Source organism: Moschus berezovskii, chromosome 9 (assembly GCF_049115385.1).
Source record: "Moschus berezovskii isolate FMDL1 chromosome 9, NW_MosBer_1.0, whole genome shotgun sequence".
Classification (NCBI taxonomy): domain Eukaryota; kingdom Metazoa; phylum Chordata; class Mammalia; order Artiodactyla; family Moschidae; genus Moschus; species Moschus berezovskii.
This window is the reverse complement of record NC_142468.1, coordinates 96813308-96829000: the sequence shown is the minus strand read 5'-3', so window position 1 is coordinate 96829000 and position 15693 is coordinate 96813308. Positions and strand designations below refer to the sequence as shown.

Genomic DNA, 15693 nt, shown 5'->3' with positions numbered 1-15693 from the left:
CTGCTCAGTGGCTCTTCTTTTTAAAACAAAAGAACAACAAAAAAAAAATCCACTATTAATAGAGAAATCACCAGCAATATATCCAAGAATCATTTAAAAACATCATTCACTTGTGAAGCCCACAATAAATTATAATCTACTTATACATACATTGTTTCAGTGGATTCTCAAAACTGAGTAGCATATTGATATTTTTTTCCATTTTCAAATGTGGAAATTAAAGGTTTTAAAGGCCTAAATAGCTCTGATTAAAGATTCAGCAATACCACAATATCTATAACTAACAAAAATGTTAATGGAATGTACGAGATTCTCTGATGGTCCTTTCTAATTTACATTTTTAATTGAAGCATAATTGATTTACAATGTCTTGTTAGTTTCAAGTATATATCACAGTGATTCAATAATACATATATACATACACATAACCTATATCTGTATAGATTACTAGAAATTATTCAGTATAGTTCCTTGTGCTTTACAGTAGGTTGTTGTTGTCATCTCTTTTGTATATAGTAGTCTCAGTGGTTCTTCTATGAAAGTTCTTTTCAATTCAGCAGGGCTGCTCCTGAAACACATACAAAACTTTGTTGAAACTATGCAAGTACAGAAACGACACACAAGATCTCCTACCCAATCACATTAACTATTTTCAATTCTCAACTTCTTTCCAAGGTGTGCTTGTGTTTCTGTTTTATATATACATACAAAAACACGTATATAGGGCTGCTATGTGTACATGCAGTATGTACATAATCATGCTCTAGCCATCAGAATTCCATATTTCTGCAGTCTTAGATTTTCTCATTTTTATGACTGCAGACATTCCACTACTATCTATCAAGTGGAGATAACAATATTGCTCACCTTATGGGTTTATTATAAGTATTAAACAAGTTAAAATTGGAGAAGGAAATGGCAACCCACTCCAGTGTTCTTGCCTGGAGAATCCCAGGGACAGGGCAGTCTGGTGGGCTGCCATCTATGGGGTTGCACAGAGTTGGATACGACTGAAGTGACTTAGCAGCAGCAGCAGGCCTTGGCCCCAGAGATCTGATTCAGTAGGACACGGTGCGGGCCTGAATTTGTATTCCAGGTGCTACTAGATTAAGAAGCACACTCTGAAAAACCATTGAATTAGTATGTGTAAAGTGTTCAGAATAATGCCTTGCATAGAGTAAGCACTCAATGAAAGCTGAAAGTGAAATTTAGTCACTCAGTCATGTCTGACTCTTTGTGACCCCATGGACTGTACCCCGCTAGGCTCCTCTGTTCACAGAATTCACCAGGCAAGAATGCTGGAGTGGGTTGCCATTTCCTTCTCCAGGGGATCTTCCTAACCCAGGGATCAAACTCCTGCATTGCAGGCAAATTCTTTACGGTCTGAGCCACCAGGGAAGGATAAGCACTCAATAAATGGAGCTATTTGCTATTTCTGAGATAATATAAATTCCCCTAGTGGCTCAGATGGTAAAGAATTTGCCTGCCAATGCAGGAGCCAAGGGTTTGATCCCTGGGTTGGTCAAGAAGATCCCCTGGAGAAGGAAATGTCAACCCACTCCAGTATTCTTGCCTGGAGAATTCCATGGACAGAGGAACCTGGTGGACTACAGAGATAATATAGGTACTTTTACTTATTTGATATTTAGATTGCCTATAGTATTATAACATCTTTCAGTTCAGTTCAGTTCAGTCGCTCAGTCGTGACCGACTCTTGGCGACCCCATGAATCACAGCACGCCAGGCCTCCCTGTCCATCACCAACTCCCGGAGTTCACTCAAACTCATGTCCATTGAGTCGGTGATGCCATCCAGCCATCTCATTCTCTGTTGTCCCCTTCTCCTCCCGCCCCCAATCCTTCCCAGCACCAGAGTCTTTTCCAGTGAGTCCACTCTTTTCATGAGGTGTCCAAAGTATTGGAGTTTCAGCTTTAGCATCAGTCCTTCCAATGAACACCCAGGATCGATCTCCTTTAGAATGGACTGGTTGGATCTCCTTGCAGTCCAAGGGACTCTCAAGAGTCTTCTCCAGCACCACAGTTCAAAAGCATCAATTCTTCGGCGCTCAGCTTTCCTTATAGTCCAACCCTCACATCCATACATGACCACTGGAAAAACCATAGCCTTGACTAGACTATGTCTCTGCTTTTTAATATGCTGTCTGGGTTGGTCATAGGTTGGTCATAACTTTCCTTCCAAGGAGTAAGCGTCTTTTAATTTCATGACTGCAATCACCATCTGCAGTGATTTTGGAGCCAAAAAAAATAAAGGGAGCCACTGTTTCCCCTTCTATTTGCCATGAAGTGATGGGACCTAATACCATGATCTTAGTTTTCTGAATGTTGAGCTTTAAGCCAACTTTTTCACTCTCCTCTTTCACTTTCATTAAGAGGCTGTTTCGTTCTTATTCACTTTCTGCTATAAGGGTGGTGCCATCTGCATATCTCAAGTTATTGATATTTCTCCCGGCAATCTTGAGTCCAGCTTGTGCTTCTTTCAGCCCAGTGTTCCTCATGATGTACTCTGCATATAAGTTAAATAAGCAGGGTGACAATATACAACCTTGTCGTACTCCTTTTCCTATTTGGAACCAGTCTGTTGTTCCACGGCCTCATATACCATAAAATTCACCTTTTTACAGTGTACAATTCAGTTGTTTTAGTATATATTCATAGTTTGCTAACCAGCATCACTACCTAACTTTAGAACATTTTCATCACCTCAAAAAGAAACCCACTTCCATTAACAATCACTCTCTAATCCTTTGCAGTTTTTTGAACTTATAATGTCTCTGTAAACATATATTCATAGTTTCTTTTTTTAAAAAAAGATTTTCTCAGAACAAATTCAAAGAAATAGATTTTGAATCAACGAGCCTGTGTATTTTCATGCATAATTACTGACTGAGTCACGAAGTGCCCAGATAATTGATTAAATGTTATTTTTGTCCATGATTTCAAACTATATTACAAAGCTAGAGTAGTCCAAACAATATCATAATGGCAAAAAACAAACACATAGACCAATGGGATAGAATAGAGAGTCTAGAAATAAAACCACACTTGTTTGGTCAATTAATTTACTACAATAGGGAAAAGACAGTCTCTTCAATAAACAGTGTTACCAAAACTAAACAGCTACACCCAAAAGAATGAAACTAGACTCTTATCTTATACCATACACAAAATAGCTCAAAATGGATTAAAGACTTGAATGAAAGACCTGAAACCTTAAAAATTTTAGAAGAAAACATAGGCAGTAAGCTCCTTAACGGCAGTCTTGACAAGGAATTTTTTGAATCTGACAGCAAAAAATAAAGGCAACAAAACAAAAATAAACAAGTGGGGTTACAAGCTAAAAAGCTCTGGACAACAACGGAAGCCATCAACAAAATGAAAAGGCAGCCTATAGAATGGGAGAAAATATTTGCTAATTATATATCTGATAAGGGGTTTACCCAAAATATAAATCATACAATTTAACAACAAAAATTACCTGATTAAAAAATGGGATGAGGATCTGAATAGTTCACAAATTCATGTTGAAATGGAAAATTTTTCATAATACAAATCCTGATAAATGGTATAAAAGCTATTGGTTAGTTGAGTAGGAGGAACTAAAGAGCCTCTTGATGAAGGTGAAAGAGGAGAGTGAATTGGCAGCTGGGTGGGGCTCCTGTTCCACACCACCCAGACCTGGGCTTCATCCTACTCAGGGTCTAGCTCAGGGTCAGGTGAGTTGAGACCTGTTCTGTTATCAGAATAAATGTCACTACAATTCCAAAAAAATATTTTTAAAGGAGAGTGAAAAAGCTGGTTTAAAACTCAACATTCAAAAAATGAAGATAATGGCATCCAGTCCCATCACTTCATGGCAAATAGATGGGGAAGCAATGGGAAACAGTGACAGACTTTATTTCCCTGGGTTCCAAAATCACTGCAGATGGTGACTGCAGCCATGAAATTAAAAGACACTTGCTCCTTGGAAGAAAAGCTATGTTAAACCTAGACAGCATATCAAAAAGCAAAGACATTACTTTGCTGACAAAGGTCCATATAGTCAAAGCTATGGTTTTTCCAGTAGTCATGCATGGATGTGAGAGTTGGACCATAAAGAAGACTGAGTGCTGAAGAACTGATACTTTTGAACTGTGGTGTTGGAGAAGACTCTTGAGAGTCTCTTGGACTGCAAGGAGATCCAACCAGTCCATCCTAGAGGAAATCAGTCCTGAATATTCATTGGAAGGACTGATGCTGAAGCTGAAACTCCAATACTTTGGCCATCTGATGTGAAGAGCCAACTCGCTAGAAAATACCTTGATGCTGGGAAACACTGAAGGCAGGAGAAGGGGACAATAGAGGACGAGATGGTTTGATGGCATCACCGACTCAATGGACATGAGTTAGGGCAAACTCCAGGAGATGGTGAAGGACAGGGAAACCAGGCATGCTGCAGTCCATGCGGTTGCAAAGAGTCGGACACAACTGAGCGACTGAACAACAACTCTTATTTATAGATGAAAAGAGTTCAATTGAGTAGGCTATCAAGCACCTGAGCTTCCACTGGGCCTGCAACAGCAAATAAATGTTAGATGCAGAGGCAAGGGGACTGGATACTTAACTCCTGCCTTCTTCGGGAGTCCAGCAAAAGATTTAGAAACCAGAACTTTCCCACCCTAGTTGCCGAGTTATTCATTGTTTACTTTCAGAAGACTGCTCCAAGTCAGGAAATTTAATCTCTAGTCCTAGATCACCTCAACCGGAGAAGGCAATGGCAAGCCACTCCAGTACTCTTGCTGGAAAATCCCATTGATGGAAGAGCCTGGTAGGCTGCAGTCCGTGGGGTCGCTAAGGGTCGGACACGACTGAGCGACTTCACTTTCACTTTTCACTTTCACACATTGGAGAAGGAAATGGCAACCCACTCCAGTGTTCTTGCCTGGAGAATCCCAGGGAAGGGGGAGCCTGGTGGGCTTCCGTCTATGGGGTCACACAGAGTCGGACACGACTGAAGTGACTTAGCAGCAGCCGCAGCAGCAGCAGATCAACTCAACACTTGTGGGTAAAATTCAAGACCATTATTTTCTCTTGCAGCGCTTATTTCCCAAGGCAGATGATACACATAGTTACTGTTGTGTTTGACACTTTGAGACCCCATGGACTGTAGCCTTTCAGGCTCCTCTGTCCATGGAATTTTCCAGGCAAGAATACTGAGGTGGGTTGCCATTTCCACTTCCATCTCCAGGAAATCTTTCTGACCCAGGAACGGAACCTGAGTGTCTTGCATTGACCAGTGGATTCTTTACCACTGTGCCACCCAGGATGTCCAAGGCAGAGGACAGGAATAATTAATACCCAAACAGCTGACTTTACCAGACTGTAAAAAGCAGGTGTGAGCTGACATATTTGAAAGTATTAAGAAAAGATGAAAAAGTTCGCTTAAAACTCAACATTCAGAAAACTAAGATCATGACATCTGGTCCCATCACTTCATGGCAAATAGACGGGGAAACAGTGGAAACTGTGACAGACTTCATTTTGGGGGGCTCCAAAATCACTGCAGATGGTGACAGCAGCCATTAAATTAAAAGAGGCTTGCTCCTTGGAAGAAAAGCCATGACCAACCTAGACAGCTTATTAAAAAGCAGAGACATTACTTTGCCAACAAAGATCTGCCTAGTCAAAGCTATGGTTTTTCCAGTAGTCATGTATGGATGTGAGAGTTGGACCATAAAGAAGACTGAGTCCCAAAGAATTGATGCTTTTGAACTGTGGTGTTGGATAAGACTCTTGCGAATCCCTTGGACAGCAAGAAGATTCAACCAGTCCATCCTAAAGGAAATCAGTCCTGAATATTCATGGAATGACTGATGCTGAAGCTGAAACTTCAATACCCTGGCCACCTGATGCAAAGGGCTGACTCACTTGAAAAGACCCCGATGCTGGGAAAGATTGAGGGCAGGAGGAGAGGGGGAGGACAGAGGATGAGATGGTTTGATGGCATCACTGACTCAATGGACGTGAAATTGGGTAAACTCTGGGAGTTGGTGATGGACTGGGAGGCCTGGCGTGCTGCAGTCCATGGGGTCACAAAGAGTTCGACACGACTGAGCAACTGAACTGAAGAAAAGATGAGGCAGCGCATAATGAAATACTACCTATGCACAAGCTGAGTTTGAATCTGTGTGACCAGAAGCATGTAAATCTGAACTGGTTTCATTTGTCAAACGTCCTCCCCTTCACATCCCCTAACTGGTAGAAGTTGGCAGCTGAGGGGGTCTTTACGCGTTGCCCCCAAGGTGGTCACCATGCAGATGAATGTGCTTATCTTCTGTGCCTAAATTCTGGCTCTGGGCTTCTCTGGCCCAACTCTCTTATTTATAGATGAAAGGAGCTCAGAGATCAAATGACTTCTCCAAGATCACACAAACGCCTTGGGGGTCTATGAAGAATCCAGCGCGGCCTGAGTTGGAACACCAGCCTGGAATGGCGACTCCACAACGTGGCCACCTTCTCAGAGATAAGCTGAGGCCCGTCACCTAGCGGCAGGCTCAGGCAACGCAAGGGAAGCGTCTTTAAAGAGACTCCGGGTACTGCGGCATCCAAGAGCCAATACGCTCTCAGTTCACTCAGTTAACTCCTTCTTCCCATTGGACCTTCAAAAGTGTCAATCAATCATTTGCCGAGTTTTTACTGGTTTAACTCCACCCAGTCTACTCAATCTACTAATCATACGGCGCTTTCCGAGAGCATATTTATATTGTTAAAGCTCCTCCTAAGTCTGACGAGTTTAGCCGGTTCTTCTATTCCATTGGCTGGATCCGGCCCCTCCTCCCGTACATCCTGTTCGGAGCGGAAATGAGAGAGCCCCTCTTTCTATTGGTTTAGATTTGCAAGCGGCGGTGATCTCTCAAATCTATCCGGACCACGTCCACTCTCAGGAAGTACAGTTCCGGAAGGGGCAGGGTTTGTGAAGATGGCGGCTCCGGTGAGTTTAGTGTGTTTGTTTCCTTGGCTTGATATTGTGGACGTTTCCTTTCTCCTCGGTGCCTGGAGGCAAATTATTGGCGCGAGGGAAGGATGGTGATAAAAATAGTTCTACCGAGGCGACCGCCCAGCCACAACCGTAGTAAGGAGACGGGACTGGAGTTAATGCTCCTTTCCAGTAACGTGAGAGGCTGGCCTGCCGTGAGGCGAGGCTGCATGGGCATCAGAGTGGGAAGGCGGGAAGTCTGGGCTGTTTGAAGGAGAGAGGGGACTTTTCCACGTCACACCTTCCGTCTCATGATCCTGAAGAAAGAAATAACTTTTCTTTACTCTCCCTTCCATAGGAGGTGTTGGAGGCAGAACTGCCTAATGCTGTGGCACTTTTGAAAAACCTCCAGGAGCAGGTGAGTAATATATTCCCTTTTGGAATAGATTAGTTGCTAGTCTGCTCTGACTTTGTTTGTCTCACCTCTAAACTTTGGTGATTTGGGGGCATGTGGTTTCCCTGGTGGCTCAGCGGTAAAGAATCCGCCTGCCAGTGCAGGAGACGCAGATTGGATCCCTGGGTAAGGAAGAGCCCCTGGAGAAGGAAATGGCAACCCATTCCTGTATTCTTGTCTGGGAAATGCCATGGACAGAGGAATTTGGTAGGTTACAGTCCATGGGATCGAAAATAATTGGATACGACATAGCGACTGAGTACGCATTTGAATGACTTTAAGAGCAGGATGATCTACTGAAAACCTTTTCAGACAATTCGCAGTAATTGATTTCTGCATCCAAAGGATTATAGGAAACTTCAGGAAAAAAAGCATGTGACTCAATTTTTTTTATTCCTATAAATAAGGAAACCAATGATGAGAAAGGTGATGTGATTTGCCCTTTGGGTGCCCAGCAGATATACGGTTATATACTAATAGATCTCACATTGCAAGTATAACTGTACTAAGCTGCAGTGCCCTCATGACCACTGTCCCAGTTCCCATCCCCTACCTCTAGTTTGGTAATTCGATCTCTTTAAGAAGAGGTTGAAAGTTTTTTCTTCTTTTTAAAGAAGTATCAGAAACGGCCTCTCCTGTACTTTCCCAGAACTGAAAAGATGATGATGGTGTACTTTAGGCAGTGTCTCAGATATCAGTATTTTTTAGGTGGCTTGTTTAGGTTTTGTTCTTCACAGCTCACAGAAATGACTTGATTGTATTCTGATCAGGGGTTTTATTTGTATTAATTTCAGGTGATGGCTGTCACAGCACAAGTGCAAACTCTGACCAAAAAAGTTCAAGCTAAAGCTTATTCTACAGAGAAGGTAAGACATATTGAAGAGTAAGCATCCCTTGACTTAATATTCTCAGCAGTTCTATCTGTTTTAGACTTATTGAGTGTATTGTGTGTCCTCAGTGCTGGAGCTTTGAAGGTCCAATTTCTGTGCTGAAGTCTGGTAGAGAAGGCAGATGAAAGCAGTCGGTGTAAACAGTAGCAGTCATGGTGAACGGCTGTGAAAACTGAGGAGTGAAATTAAATGATCAGCAGGGAGCAAAGGGAGTTAGGCGTCTTAAAGGGGTAGTAGGATTATGAGGAATAAACAAGGGTCAGAGGGATGGAAAGAAATAGCATGTGCAAAAACACGAAGACGTAACATGTGATGATCTTCTGGAAAGTAGGTATGTCATGCAGTGTGCTTTTTTGTACATTTTGTGTGTGTTTGGGGGGCAGGGCTAGAATATATGACTGGAAAAGTAGTCACTCTATGAAGAGCCTTGTAGGCCAACTAAGGAGTTACTACTGTATTAATTTAATCCAAAATTTTGCTAATTGGGGGCATATTGCTTATTTTATATACTAAGAAAAAGTGCTGCTTGTTAATCTGTGACATACGAAGATACTGTTGATTTAAAAATGTATTCTATGAAAATGATGTGTATCTTAAAATTAAATACAGTGATTTTCAAATTAAGGTCTTAAAGTTTCCAAGGGATTATTGGGTGTAGGACAGTATAGAAGGAATCTCTGGATCAGCATTGAAGGAATCCCTCATTTCTGCTTGAACTGGAATACCCTCATACCTGGTTGAACTGTGTTGCCTGTTTTATGTATTGAACTTTTGTTCTAAGATATTATTTAAGCATGACATTCCATAGGTCAGCAGAAGTATGGAAATCATTATAGTAGGTTAATAAAAGTCATTGAAGGTTTTTAAAACACGAGATTTACAGCAGACTTGTGCTTTAGGAAGATAGCTAAATGAATTTTTATATTTTTTGCTAAATGAATTTTTAATGTATCTTTTTGCCATTTCTTTCTCTTTATTCATTTTTGTTCTCTTCTCATTTTTAATCTTCGCTTCTTGTTTTGCTTTTGTCTTATATGCTTGTAACCCATACACTTGTAACTCATAAGCTTGACAGTGCCCAAGCATGTCAGAAGATCCTGTTTCTCACATTCTTGGCTGTCTTTATTCTGGGTATGATGCTTTTATACATATTAATGCCTTTTTGAGATGAGCTGCTCACATGTATCTTAGATCACTATGTATTTATTCATTGAACAGGTATTTATTAACTTTGAGATTCAAAGACCTTTATTAGGTGTTTTATAGGCTATAAAGTACTTTCTTGAGTCTCATATTACATATTATAGATGAGGAGAAAAAGGTCATAATTTACCCAACATTTGACTATTGAATGCCTAATTCCAAGGTTGAGCTCAGCTTGTCTGTCTTTAAATGCCTGCTCATCCTCCTGTATCAGACTAGTGTAGATCTCAAGCGTGTTGGTTTACGGATACTCAGGGCTTGGGTGTTGGAGTCAGACTGAGTTTGAATGCCAGCTCCACTTCTATTACTGTGTTATCTTAGGCAGAGATTATTTATTTAACCTATCTGAAGTAGGTCTTCCAGGGCTGTGGACTTTTTCAGTTTTGTTTTATGCAGTCACAGTGACTTTTTTTTTTTTTTTTCGTATAACTATACCTTAAGTTTGCTTATACAAGTTACTTTTTTATTTAAAAGTATGCACTTATAGTTTATGATTAGCAAATCATAATATACTATAATATAATACACTTCTTTGGTGGTGGACTACCCTTTGCAGCATGTGGAATCTTAGTTCCCTGACCAGGGACTGAACCCGTGCCCCCTGCAGTGGAAACACAGTCTTAATCACTGGACCACCAGGGAAGTCCCTATAATACATTTTAATTTTTAGAAAGTTGAAAAGATGCATAAAATCACAAAGAAAGAAATTAAAAATCAGTGTAATCACCATTCTGAGATAACCACTGGGGTACATTTAAAAATTTTGTTTGTTATAAAAGTAATATGTGCTTGATGGAAAATCACTTTTACAGTACACTCCATTTCTTCCTTTTCCTCATTTCAGTTCCCAGGGGTAGCAGTTGCTAATTGTATTATCTTTATTTTTCTATATATGTAAAGTATGTGTATCATACTTCTCCCTTCCTCAATTTGAACCACATTATTCACTCTTTCTACATAGGTGGAAAGTGTGTTGACATAGAGTTAAGTCCATGTCAGTATGTATCAGTTCAGTTCAGTCGCTCAGTTGTGTCCGACTCTTTGCGACCCCATGAATCACAGCACGCCAGGCCTCCCTGTCCATCACCAACTCCCGGAGTTCACTCAAACTCATGTCCATCAAGTCGGTGATGCCATCCAGCCATCTCATTCTCTGTCGTCCCCGTCTTCTCCCACCCCCAGTCCCTCCTAGCATCAGACTCTTTTCCAGTGAGTCAACTTGTCGCATAAGGTGGCCAAAGTATTGGAGTTTCAGCTTCAGCATCAGTCCTTCCAATGAACACCCAGGATTGATCTCCTTTAGAATGGACTGGTTGTATCTCCTTGCAGTCCAAGGGACTCTCAAGAGTCTTCTCCAGTACCACAGTTCAAAAGCATCAATTCTTTGGCGATCAGCTTTCTTCACAGTCCAACTCTCACATCCATTCATGACCACTGGAAAAACCATAGCCTTGACTAGACGGACCTTGGTTGGCAAAGTAATGTCTCTGCTTTTTAATATGGTTTCTAGGCTGGTCATAACTTTCCTTCCAAGGAGTAAGCGACTTTTAATTTCCTGGCTGCAATCAGCATCTGCAGTGATTTTGGAGCCCAAAAAATTAAAGTCTGACACTATTTCCACTGTTTCCCCATCTATTTCCCATGAAGTGATGGGTCAGTATGTATAGATCATTGTTTTTACCTGTAATGTATAATTTCATCATATGGGGATATAATCATATGTTCACAATATGTGATATATATTCACTATAGTGATTCAGCAGTCTCTATAAAATCATAGTGACTGTTTTGGTTAAATTAATTTGAAGCTCAACTCTGTGTGGAGGTATTTTTGGTCGTCACAGCTTCAGGGGTGGGATCAGTGGGTAGAGGTCAGGGCTGCTGTCGAACGTCCTCTGGTCCTCTGTTCACTGTAGGTTGAACAGTGCTCCACAGCAAAGAATTATCTCGCCCCAAATGTCAGTAGCCCTTGAGTTTGAAAAACCTTGCTATAGTGATTTTGGGGGATACTTTATTGATTTTCCTGCTCTTCCTATCTTCCGTAATTCTGTGTGCTTTGCTTCTGTCATGTTAACATAATTTTCTCTCTGGCCATTTTAGGTATAGCCACTTCCTTAAGACTGCTCTAGATACTTTACATGAACTGCTTGGAAAAAAACTTGAACTTGGAAAAAATTATCCTGTTTTCCCTAGGCTTTCTCTCCTCATTCTCTGGTTAAAACTGAATTTGCTTCTCTTATGATTCAACTCAGGGTCTCAGCCTTTTGGAAGTAAAAGATCAGCTGTTGCTCATGTACCTTATGGATTTGAGCCATCTCATCCTGGACAAAGCCTCAGGAGGTTCTCTTCAGGGACATCCTGCAGTTTTGAGACTGGTGGAGATTCGCACGGTACAAAGCATTTGGCATCTTATGGGCTCTAAGTTGCTAAATCCTGAACTTCAGGACTGTGACATGATTGCTCTCATTTAAGTGGGTGTTCATATGTTCCCTGGGTTGGGAAGATCCCCTGGAGAACGGAATAGCAACCCACTCCAGTATTCTTGCCTGGAGAATTCCATGGACAGAGTAACCTGATGAGCTACAGTCCATGGGATTGCAAAGAGTCAGACAGGACTGAGCAACTAACACTTTTATTTTTATTTTTTTCCGTTTTTCTCATGTTTAATAAGGAAACCAAATGGAGAAAAAGCATTTTTGTTTTCATTTCCTTTACTTTTTGCATATTTTAGGGGCTTTATCTGGCTGCTTAAAACAGGAACTTTTGGTGTGTGCTTATTTAGGGGAAGGACATGTAATGGTATTTAACCACATTTTAGGTTTTGGAAAAACTTCGTCCTTTGGACCAAAAATTGAAGTATCAGATTGACAAACTGGTCAAGACTGCAGTGACAGGCAGCCTCAGTAAGTAGGGGAAACTGTAAGGTTTTCTGGGGACCATTCAAAAAGTTCCAAGTCTTGTAAAATCTTTTGCATCTTTTATTGTAGGTGAGAATGATCCACTCCGTTTTAAGCCTCATCCAAGCAATATGATGAGCAAGGTAAGAGGCTGCAGTACCCTGATTTTCCTGAGGAATCTAAACCTGGGTGAGCCTTGTGGTGCTCCTGGACCTCCTGGGATTCCTCTTATTACTGTTGACTCCCAGCTTGTGCCTAAGAGTGTTAAATGTGAAATTCCCCTTTCTCCCTCTGGTTTGTATTCCCACTTTCCCAGGTACTTCAGCTTTCGATTTCCTTGTCACTTATTTGACTAACTCTTCCTAAGTTTGTGGACATTATGTTCCTCTTATAGTTGAGCTCTGAGGATGAGGAGGAAGATGAAGCAGAGGAAGGCCAGTCTGGGGCTTCAGGGAAGAAATCTGGAAAAGGAACAGCTAAGAAATACGTCCCACCACGCTTGGTTCCAGTGCATTATGGTATAAACTGTGGCTACTGCTTCCTCTGGGTGAATTGTGTTTCTCTTCTCTGTTCTGGGATAACCCTTGCTGATTTTTAATCACATAGATGAAACAGAAGCTGAGCGGGAGAAGAAGCGCCTAGAACGAGCCAAGAGACGGGCGTTGAGCAGCTCTGTCATTCGTGAGCTAAAGGAGCAGTACTCAGATGCTCCAGAGGAAATCCGAGATGCTCGGCATCCTCATGTTACTCGCCAGAGTCAGGAGGATCAACACAGGTGCAGTTAGAAGTTGTTGCTATGCTGTAGGGACTTGTCCTTTTGTTTTGAATGAATGTGATTAATCTGATTCCAAGAGAACCCATGTTATGTAGGAAATGGAGTACTAAACTTGGGTTAATGATTTCTAAGAATTAGAGTTTTGAAGTACAGAATGGGGACTAGGGGAAAAATGTTTCCCCACCCCCTACCCCTGACCCAAGCTGTTCAAGCTAAGCAAATGCTCCATGGAGAAAAAAATATGCATTGCCACTGATTAAGGCTTTAAAGTTCTGTTTCACTATCCCTGCTCTTTATTTTGTGAAGAAAGCAAGAAAATCAGGTTTTTAGATAAGTTCAGGGAAGAAAAGTAGAAAAGCAGTTGTTGAACACAGATTTGTCAACTTTGCCTAGGTGTCTGTCTCTCCAGTCAATAGATTTCAGTGAGAGGGTCCATGTAGGGGATCCTGTTTATGAAGCTGGAATACAAAGAATTTTCTTATATAATAATTTAAATATTCCTGTGGATGGGCTATGAGTTCATATCTGGGGAGGAGGGAAGTTTTAGCACAAAGAGCATTTCTTTGAATATTGAGTACTAAGCATATAGTGTCACCTCACCAAATACAATAGTGACTAGCTATGAAATTTGCTGAGAACTGCCTGCATGATGGCTGAGTAAACACCTGGGCCAGGTTCTTGGCTGCAGCTTCCTGCCTCAGTGGACTGAGCATGCTGGAAACAGTGTCTGTGTTTCCCTCGCAGGATTAACTATGAGGAGAGCATGATGGTGCGTTTGAGCGTCAGCAAGCGGGAGAAAGGACGGCGAAAACGAGCAAATGTCATGAGCTCACAGCTTCATTCCCTCACGCACTTCAGTGACATCAGTGCTCTGACGGGAGGAACCCCTCATCTTGACGAGGTGAGGTGCTGATCCAGTGGTGGGAGGTGACCTTCATGCTTTCAGCTAAGTTTATGTGGGCTTATTAGCACGAGGAACTTGGAAAGGGACACTAATACTGGAAAGCGCACAGCCATTCCTTCCCTTCTCCGTGCATCTCCAGGATCAAAATCCTACTAAGAAGCGGAAGAAGATACCTAAGAAAGGTCGGAAGAAGAAAGGTTAGTGAATGGCTCGGACCTGGGTGATCAAGTGCAGCGTGGGCTTTATAAATTGAGACACCACTCTGGATTTGCCATTCTAGTTCTTACCAACCTCTGTAGTATCTCTTCCATACTGGGCATTAATCTCTTTAGATGTAGACCTTAATTTTTTTCTTTTCCAAGTTGAATCAGTATCATTCACAAAAGAGACTTCTGGATTCCATTTCTGAAGTGCCCATAACTCCTGTGCAGGCTTGCTTACATAAATATAAAAGCATCACTTGAAGGAACTGTTACCCAGTGTCAGTTTCCTTCCTACTTCTAGTCTTTCATCCCGGGAGGATACAGAGTACTGCCGATGGGACCCACTCCTAAGGAGCCCTTTTCTCTAGATGGTCTTTTTTTCTCTCTCTTCGGTTTTTCCCAACTGTCCTTTGCCTCATTCTTGGTTTCCCTTCCTTTCAGGTTTTCGGAGGCGGCGGTGATTATGGGTGGACATACTTAATTTATTTTTGTCATCCGGGATACTTCTAATTTCACTGTATGTAGGTTTTTTCTTTGGAATTCATTAATCATATACTCTGGACATGTGGAAAGATCTTTATTAATAAAATTGATTTTACTTAACAAATTCAAGCCCCTTTTGCACATGTATTATATGACTGGAATCACTGGGTGTGGGTAATTTTGGTGAGAGGGTGATGGAAAAGGGAAAGAGGAGATCTTGGGGGGAGTAAGAAAGTTTGGCTTTATATGGTTTTCTTTGATAAATATGTTTTCCAGAAACTAGAAATTGGCTATTTAGTCAAAAAATATTGAGGGATTAGAGTAGTGTAATACATTTTTCACCCCCATGTTGCCCCAAGTTCCTGTATGATTTATTATAATGATAATACAGATAATCTGAAATATATGGACATTTTAAGATTTATTATGTATCTTATGGGAATCCCCAGGTGGCTCAGTGGTAAAGAATCCGCCTGCCAATGCAGGACATGTGGGTTCAATCCCTGCATCAGGAAAGATCCCCTGGAGGTGGAAATGGCAACCCACTCCAGTATCTTTGCCTGAGAAGTCGCATGGACAGAGAAGCTTGGAGGGCCACAGTCCATGGGGTGGTAAAGAGTCTGTCATGACTGTGCACAGGCAATATATCTGTTGACCACCAGATGGCATTAGTAGTTCAGAAAACCTTTGGTTTTGACTGGAATCAAATACTATTAAATGGAACCTTTCCTCATTACCAAGAGTTATTCTTGTATCCACTTCTCTGAATGTTTTTCTTTTCTCTTAAATAGCGTGGAAATAGGGCAGCCCTTAGGTCAGTGATTGAGAGAGTGTATCTAGAGAAAATAGAGTGAATAAGAGGAGTGTAAGGAATCAGGATGGTCTTGTGGTTTTCTGACTTGTTGGCGCTCC

At 41.5% G+C, this 15693-nt stretch overlaps 1 protein-coding gene across 1 annotated transcript; it reads left to right on the top strand.

Annotated features, from left to right (window-relative positions):
- Positions 1-6896: 6896 nt before the first annotated feature.
- NGDN (neuroguidin) lies at positions 6897-14916 on the top strand. Its single transcript, XM_055436684.2, has 11 exons — positions 6897-6987; positions 7331-7390; positions 8221-8292; positions 11772-11909; positions 12338-12422; positions 12507-12559; positions 12811-12934; positions 13023-13191; positions 13936-14092; positions 14235-14292; positions 14740-14916. The coding sequence occupies exons 1-11, from the start codon at positions 6976-6978 to the stop codon at positions 14757-14759; spliced, it is 948 nt and encodes a 315-aa protein (XP_055292659.2). The 5' UTR covers positions 6897-6975; the 3' UTR covers positions 14760-14916.
- Positions 14917-15693: the final 777 nt, after the last annotated feature.